The 9,001-nt window shown below is 30.7% G+C and overlaps 1 protein-coding gene across 1 annotated transcript in view; it reads right to left on the bottom strand.

Annotated features, from left to right (window-relative positions):
* LOC112759528 (uncharacterized) overlaps nt 1-5,290 on the bottom strand; it is a 6,785-nt gene extending 1,495 nt beyond the window's left edge. Inside the window, exons 1-6 of the mRNA XM_025808053.3 lie at nt 4,887-5,290; nt 3,916-4,113; nt 3,684-3,806; nt 3,293-3,330; nt 3,045-3,213; nt 1-2,809 (exon numbers count right to left, since the gene is read on the bottom strand). The exon at nt 1-2,809 is cut by the window's left edge and continues 206 nt beyond it. Of these exons, the coding sequence (XP_025663838.1) occupies nt 1-2,809; nt 3,045-3,213; nt 3,293-3,330; nt 3,684-3,806; nt 3,916-4,113; nt 4,887-4,976 (3,427 nt within the window). The 5' untranslated portion in view covers nt 4,977-5,290. The remainder of the gene's footprint in view (nt 2,810-3,044; nt 3,214-3,292; nt 3,331-3,683; nt 3,807-3,915; nt 4,114-4,886) is intronic.
* Between the last annotated feature and the right edge of the window lie 3,711 nt (nt 5,291-9,001).

The raw sequence follows: 9,001 nt of genomic DNA, 5'->3' as shown, positions 1-9,001 counted from the left end.
GAACACATCTCATTTCTTCTCTAACCTTCAAGTCACTCTCCAACTGCATAAGCCTTTCTTCAAGTGATGATCTAGTTCTCTTGCAGTCCTCCAATTCAGAGACAACCTTCTCCAAGGTAGAGATCTTTATTTCAAATGACGCCTTTTCTGCCTCCAAATCTTTGCATACTTCAGAAGCTAGGCTCAGTGAGGTTTCCAATCTCTTTTTCTCAGAATTGGCAGAGTTGAGCTCATTCCTGAGAGCCACAATTTCATTCTCAAATTGACTTGTCTGCTGCAACTGTAACTTTAGATTTCCAGACTCATCCATGAATTTTTGCCTTTCATATTGAGTGACTGTAAGTTTTAACTCAAGGGCATTTATAGTGCTTTTGAGTTTTAGCTCTCTTGATTTGGAATCCTCCACCACCTTCAACAGTTTTTCATGTTCATTCATCAGCATTTGCTTTTCCATTTTCAGATCAACAAGTTCAGTTGTTAGGTCTTTCAGCTTTTGTTCATATTCAGTATGCATCCCATTAACTTCGGTCTTGGACAAACTCAGTTTAGATTGAACTTCTTCAAAAGCAGATTCCAGTTTAGCTTTATCAGTACGTAAAGTGGATACTTCAAGCAAAGCTTTGGAAGCTATCAATTCTTTTTCATCATAGGTTGCTGCAAGTTTCATGCTGAGGTTCTCAATTTCCTTTTCAAGGCTCTGGATTTTTACCATCTTCTCCGTTTGCATCTGATTCAACAAGCTTTGACCCTGCTCCATATGTTTTCTATTTTCATCAATAAAGCCATCTAACTCCAACGCAAGATGCTTCTCTTTTGATGCAATATCTTCCTGGATTGAAGAAAATTTCTTTTCTAAGATTACCACTTTTCCACAGATATCAGCAAATCTTCGTTCTGATTCCTGCAACCTTACTCCCAAGAGGGAACAATACTGTTCCCTTTGTTTAGAATCTTCCTTTGAATAATCCATCTCAGACTTCATCTTTAACATCTCCTCCCGAAGCCTCGCAGCTTGAGACTTAGAGCTCTCTAGTTCTGATAAGTAAGACTCCTTTTCATTAGTCAAATCTCCAAGATGAGCTTCCAATACAGATATTTGCCTTAACAACTGTTCATTTTCTTGTTCTATCTCTGATATGTGGAGCTCCAGTTTATGTTTTCCTTCTTCCAACTCCAACGACTTTCTTGTAAGTGTTTCACTGGCAGAAACATGGGACTCTATATTCTTGTTGAGAGTTGCAGAATCATTTTGTAAATGATATAAGAATTTAGAGTCCGTATCACTTTCTTTTGTAAAGATCTCCATTTGTTCCTGAAGTTGAAAATTTTCTCGCTCAAGATCATTGATCTTGCCTTCTAACTCAGTCAGGTGCTTCTGCAGAACCCCAATTTCTTTTTCTTTAGAAGATAAGGTAGCCTCAAGATTTGCTATTTCGGATGTTTTATTGATCACTTCCATATTCAGATCCGATATTCTGACTTCTGGATCAAGTTTCAAAGCCTCAACCTCTTTAGTCGGAACATTATCATCAACACTAATATTCTTGGTGTGTTTCCCCTGGAGCATGTTTTCTGAAGGGAAGATTCGAAATAAGTTGTTTTCAGACTCAAAGCTAGCAAAAGATCGATCTTTGAGACCTCCGTCTTTAGGATTTTTCTTTGCTTCTTTAAGCTTGAATAAAAGCTCCAGATTCTCTTCTGTCAGTTCATTGCAGTCCATCTCAAGTTCTTGAACTTTCTCTTTCAGTAATTCGATTTCTCGCATAAGATCTGCTTCCTCGATATGTCTGGACACAGTCTCTGAATAATTGCTTTCTGGAAGAGATTCAGACAGCTTTGCTTTCAAACATAGAATTTCTTCCTCTTTAGCAGATAATTTGCTTTCATATTCCATTTCAACATCTGAAAGGGTTTTGTCATTTGGACTCTTCTGATGCGCAGTGTCATGCATTTTGTCCTCCAATGACTGTTCCAGCTCTTGCACTTTAATCAGCAGATTTTTCTTTGATTTCTCCAACTGTTCTAGCTGGTTTGTTAAGCTCTTATTTTCTTCTATATTTAATTGGAAAGATCTCTCCATTTCACTGAATCTTGAGGGCAATGATAAAAGGTTGTCAGTCTCAACTTTCCGCTGTTGTAGGGTCTCTTCCAGCTCCTGGAGAAGAGAAACAAGCTCAGCATTTGCTTCTTGACTCCTCTTAAGTTGCAAAGACAAATCGGCATTGGATTCTCTCTGAAACTTCAATTCATCTTTTAGTGCCTTTTCAATGTCTGGAATGTCACCTTGAGATATTGAACCTTCCAATGCTGTGTGTCTCAGTATTGGATCCTCCAACAACAATTTCAAATCTTCAACTTCTTTTTTCAAACTGTCACGATCTACATTTGCTGTCGAAAGGTCCATTTCCAGACCTGCCAGTTTTTTGGACTGATCTGAGAATTCTCTCCTCAACATATCCAAATCACCCATTAGCTTCCTGGCATTCATCTCCCACATCTTTGCTTGAGCTCGTAGCTCTTCACTTGTGTCTTCTGCACCTTCTGGACGATTATTAGACAAATTAGTCATCTTAGAAGATGGTGTGCTGCACTCTTGCACACTTAGGGAACTAAATGCTGAATGATTTGATGGAGATGAGTTATTAGCATGATAATCATTATTAGAGGCACTTTTCCGGGAACTGTTTGAGTCATGTCTCCCAGCCTGGATCTGTCCATCATTGCTTTTTGGGGATATGTTCCCCCTTCCTGTGGATCCCTCAGCTGAGGTATAGCTGCAATTTGATACAGATTCAGAGAAACTTGTTGCCTGCAATCAAAGGCAACATGTTAATAGTATCATGATAATAAAGAAATACATATCAACAGTAAAATGCTAAACGACAGAGCTATCTAGTCGAAAGCTAATTTGAATAATTGATTGCAGATTTGAATAGGCATATGAATAGAGTGATTATTTATGAGTATGTAAGCATAGGCAGAAATCCATTATCATTTGCACAGTAGAATAGATCTGGTAAATTGGAAAAGAGATTGTAATTTACCCTAGTCTCAACTTCTCCTGGGGATAAGGTAGATTCCAAATCTTCAAGAGAGGAAGATCCAACACTATGTACATATGAACAATCAGAGCCATTTGACTTAATAGCCACATCATGCTTATTTTCATTCATGGCCTTCGAATGGGAATCTGTCTCACTAGACTCTCTATCCCTGAAAAGGTGTAGGAACTAGACGATTACTAGAACAATAGATGAAATGAAAGAAAAGACCACCCCTCTCCAGTACAAACCTGGTTTTTGTTCTTGGTGTAAGGCACTGCACAGTTACCTGCAAAATACATAATCACTGAATTCCCAACTCCGTTCAAACATGAATAACATATTGTAATTGTTGCAATTTTGTTTATAAGAGACCATAGGTTGCCTCTATATCAGAGAGTAAAATCACAGTGAATACCGCTTGAATGAACATTACCCAAAGAAAACAAGTTGTCGATTAACAAGAGTAATTGGAATTAATAAGATACATTCAATACTCAGCAATATATTCCAGATTTACAATGTTACTTTTCCCCCAAATTTGGCTACAAATAAATCCCAACGTAACCAACCACAGTAACACATAACCATCCAGGTATCTGCACTCAATAAAAGTAAGACAAGTTTATTTGTATAACTCACATGTAAAACTGTCCCATGGTTGCACTTACTCAGCTTGAGTGAAAGTGGAGATTCAGCATTTGAACTCACATAACTTGCCAGATTAACAGTGGCCTCTCCAAGGATACTAGACCTTGATGATCCCTGTTAAGCCATATCATAATTCAAACAAACTTCTAACTGATAAAGAAACATCTTAACTACAAAGTAGAATATACACAATAGGAAAAGCAAACAGAAATAGTATCAGCACCATGGCAACAATAAGCTTGAGGAGACATTCATCAATCTCCTTGGAAGAATTATCTCCCGGAAACAATACAAATTCTGAAAAAGAATCTGACCACTGACAACTCCCATTTCGCACCAGCACTTTGCTTGACTTTGCAATAGCTTTACCACTTTCTACCGAAACAACAGAAACAAAGAGCTTCTCCCATCCCTTGGGTACCTACAAACAAGAGAATCAACATTTGTTATTATTAACAGAACCATCTATTTCCTTTATTTCCCCGCACACTGAATTATTACGGAAAACAATTCCGAAATCAACATACAACTTTTTTAGCAGCAAAATTTGGATAAAAAGGGTATAATTTTGGTGATTTAATCATTTTCCCCCATGATTACAGCTACTTTAGAACTTAAAGATAAGTCATCTTTGCTTACTTTTAACACGTCACTGTAGTCACTCAATATTATGATTTGTCCCACTACTTAGTATTAAATTATTAATAATGTGAACAAAAATATGTATGAACACTTGTTATTCATATCAAACCAACAACACGATCCGCTACTTGCATTTGATAAAACATTCAAGTCTCGAGGATTCTATATTATAGCTCAACAGAACAACTCCACTTTAGTTCACCTTAATTAATTATCATCCATTTCCAAAATACTAAACTTCTTCACATAATAAATTTCATCTTCTTTGACAAAATTCAACAAATAAAACACTAGTTTTCGCTGTTTCTAAATTACAACAGTAGGATCTACGATTCCGAGGCTTGCATTGCAAATTCCGCACCAAATGCATAATCAGTTCATCACCGCGGATCAACAATTGCGAACATACGAAGCGTATTAAGCTAACGTGAAAAAAAAATTAAAAAAAAAAAAAAACAGAACTCTACTTCACACACTATTGCATTAGCATTTATCAACGTAAATGGAAGAACAAGGGAAAAATAAAAATTAAATTAAACTAAATTAAATTACCTGAAGAGCCTTAAAATGAGAGAATCTGAACTCGAATCTTGTATCAGCTGCAGATTTCGAAGAAGCCTTGTTCTTACTCAAGCGAAACATTCTCTCGTCTCTCTTCTGAATCACACTCAGTCACTGACTCACATAGACGTTCATAATTGGTAACTGGTAAGGTTTCATGTGATTAATCGTAATGATGGATGATGATTACGATTGCTCTGTGCATCTGCAACCACCAGAGTCACCACCAACTGAAGAGAGAGAGAATGTTGGTGTTAGTTAGCTGAATTGTCATTGTAGCCAAGGTTGTTATTTTATTGTTACTTTCAAACGCATTGCATTGTTATTGTTAAATGCTATGCTATGCGCTTTGTTATTTGCGTTAGAGAAAGAAAAGAGAGAAGACGAAGAAAGAGGTCAATACTCTCGTACACTAGTCTTTATGTAAAATTAATAATTAAAAGATATAATTTAATTAAATATGTCAAATTATCTTAAGATTAAGAATATAATTTTGTTATAATTTTTGTCAACTCTTATTTATAATTGTATTTAATGAATGTTTTTATAGAGGTGTTTAATAAAATATCTTTTTTATAACTATATTTAATAAATATATTTTTATAAATATATTTTTTAAATATATCTCTTTATATATGTGTTCAAAATATATAATTTAATTATTATTAATAATAAATTGATAGATAATATATTAGTATTCTATATTTTCTTAAGAATAATGAGTCATATATTTGTCTTTGTAATTTTGATTTCTCTTGCTCTGTATTTATGTGTGTATTACTATAACTGTATATATGCATGCTTCATTATTATCATTATGTTGTTACATATGTTATAAATTAAAAGAAACAGCTTTCATCACAGCACAAACTCCTCCTCCTTCTTTCTTTTCCCTCTTTTTTCTTGCCTTTTTTTTTAGTAAAAAATGTGTAACTAAAAATTGAGTAGAGGTCATTTTTCAGGAATGATTTTGTTATTTTGAACATTGATACTGTCATTTTTTATGTAGTTTTTTAAATTATCAATTATTTTTGTTATTTTTTAAATGACATACAATAAAAAATGGTATTATCAATTAAAAAATGACAAAATTATTCTCTTATTTTTTAATCAAATATTGAAAATTTAATCTTTATTTTGAAAATAAAAAAATTTAAACTCTTATATTATTTATTCTACTCATCAATATATTTACAAACTAAAAAAGAATAAACATACTACATATATACAAAAAATCATTCTCTCTTATAAAAGATATTTTAAAATATAAAATATATATTAAAAATAAATTAAACAATATATATATATATATATATATATATATTGATTTAATAATCAATTTTTTGTGTACATAAAACTTTTTATAAAAAATATATTATTGTAAATGCCACAATCATAGACTAAAACATAAGTAAATGAACTAGGAGAGACTTAATATATATATATATATATATATATATATATATATATATATATATATATTAAATAAATTTAAACAAAAATATCTTTAATAAAAAATATTTGTAATTAAAAAAAAAAAAGACTTACGGGATTTGTTATGCTGACATGTCATGAAGTAGTTGGCCTAGAACCTAAAAGGTTACAATATATTAAGAAAAAGATTTTCCATGTGCAGGAGGTTGCAACTCACAGCAACCAACAAAGTAAAAAACAACATTATCATTCAAATTAAGCGACTTTATCAATACAAGAATATTGGTTGATGCACTAAGCAATGTGACTCTTAGGGTATGTAAATATGTCAAAATCACAAAACTTAGTTATTACTTATTTTATACATTTCATATGTATAAATTAAAATATATATATCTTATTTTACATGTAGTATATATCAAAGAAATTGATAAGGAAAAACATTAATTATTAACTTTTTAAACTTTATCCTCCATATAGTAATAAATCAGAAAAGATATATATTATTAGTAAAATAAATTATTAACCTAAGATGTTGAAAACATACAAATATGAAACAGCCTGTGCCCAAAGTATAAAACAAAAATGGTATAATTAAATGAAGAAAGACACCTAGCCTTGAACTCATCGCAATTTCCATTGTGAAATCTATGGAAACTGGGAATAATTTGATACATAAACATTCTTCAGAAACAACTAACTATTCTACTGCTGAATCCTAAGAACGGATATGAATGTTCAAATTTTTGGACATTGTATATATATGTACTCAATTTTTGTCTTCTTGCCATTACATTGCTTAACATTGACGACGTTTTTCTGGCTATGATTTTACAATAATAAGAAATTAAATACAAAAAGTAACAAATGAAAATGTTTTGCTAACGAGCTATAATTCAAATGATATAGTCTTGTTATACTCACCTCAAATTCATGGGTTCGAGTTTCACTTCTGAAAAAAAAATTGATTATTTAAGGTTGTTATATATATTCTTAAAATCTTCATTTATGTAGTATTTTAACTGGCCACTCAGATAAAGACGCCTAAAACGTCTTTTTTTAAAGACGTTTTTCAGTAATTAAAATTTAATATATATAATTGATTAAATCATATTATTTTTGTCAAAATTAAGCTAGACAAATTGATTTAACCGAAAAAATGGTGAATTAAATCTTGAACTGGTCTAAATTAATATTATTTTTTTTTATAAAAAATGACTACAATACCCTTATTATAGAGAATGATTAATATATATATATATATATTAAAAGTTCTAAATTCTAATCCTACGATAGAAAAATAAAGGATTAAAATTTAGAATTCTCAAAATTAATATATATAATAGAAGTTTTTAGTTATTTTTTATAAAAAATAATATTAATTTAGACCAATTTAATATTTGATTCACTTTTTTCGTTCAAATCAATGTCTAACCTAATTTTGATAAAAATAACACAATTTAAATAATTATATGTATTAAATTTTAATAATTAAAAAATATCTTTATAAAAAAACGTTTTCAGCGTTTTTATCTAAATAGCTTCAAATATTTTATGGAATTTACATTATTGGGGTCCAAAAGTTTGGTCGTGGTACTTACTAGTTTACTAGCCACCAGTCAACAACTCTCCCCAAATGTCAACCATAGAGAAAATGGATTCTCCTAACTCTTTAAATTAAACTATAGTACAATTCATGATTCTTTTGAAAACTCATCATCAAATACTCATAAATATATTTAGAAGTGTTTTAATAATAATTTTTTTGAGGAGGAATAAAAAAAATGTTAATTCTATCGATGAGTATTAAAATATTTCCTAATAAACAAGAGATACATGCACAAAATAACGTTAAACCAAAGGCAAGGGATTAAGACTAAACCATCACAACTTGCAAATAAAGGATGATGAGTAAAAAGAAAACAAAACAAGTTGATATGCTTCCACCTAAAGAAAACTATAATTCGGATCTAACACGTAGTAATTTTATTGAATATTTTAATAATAAGTTAATAATGACTTCCTTCAATTGAAGAAAGTGTTTTATGATTATATAATGATTTAAGTTGTAGAAATTTTGTTAGCTTTCAAATTATTATTTTAATGAAGGGTCTTGCTTAAAAACCAACTTTATTTTAATTAATAATAATTAACCAATAAAATAATAGATAGAAAAGTTAAGAAAAAATAATAAATGATTATTAACTGAAAAATATTAATTTTCAATTTTTTCTTTAACGAATGATAACTAGCTAGGCCATTCATAGAACTACAACTTTTAACTAATTTTTTTGTTTATGAAAGATTAAGAAAAAAAATAGAAATAGAAATATGAATTTTTTTTTCCCCTTCTTTAATCATTACATGTATTACCTATGATTTAGACTTCCCAACTTTATTAATTGAAAATGTTTTATGTAATTCCAGCTACTCTAGTTCACCATCATTTTCCCTTGATGAAAAATAAAACATGGACTTGAACATCCAATGAAGTCCACCACCACACACATGCATAAAATTCACAGATCAATTTGAGTCATAATTTACACAGCAAATCCAATAAAGTGTTTTTGCAAGTTTTAAATCTGACATTATAAAAAATTATGACCGGTCATGACATAAAGTGACGGTTTTTTTATAATAAAAAATAAATTAAATTTTATCACTTTATA

This window comes from Arachis hypogaea, chromosome 2 (assembly GCF_003086295.3).
Source record: "Arachis hypogaea cultivar Tifrunner chromosome 2, arahy.Tifrunner.gnm2.J5K5, whole genome shotgun sequence".
Taxonomy (NCBI): domain Eukaryota; kingdom Viridiplantae; phylum Streptophyta; class Magnoliopsida; order Fabales; family Fabaceae; genus Arachis; species Arachis hypogaea.
Note: the sequence above shows the minus strand (reverse complement) of the source record. Positions and strands in the feature narration are given on the sequence as shown.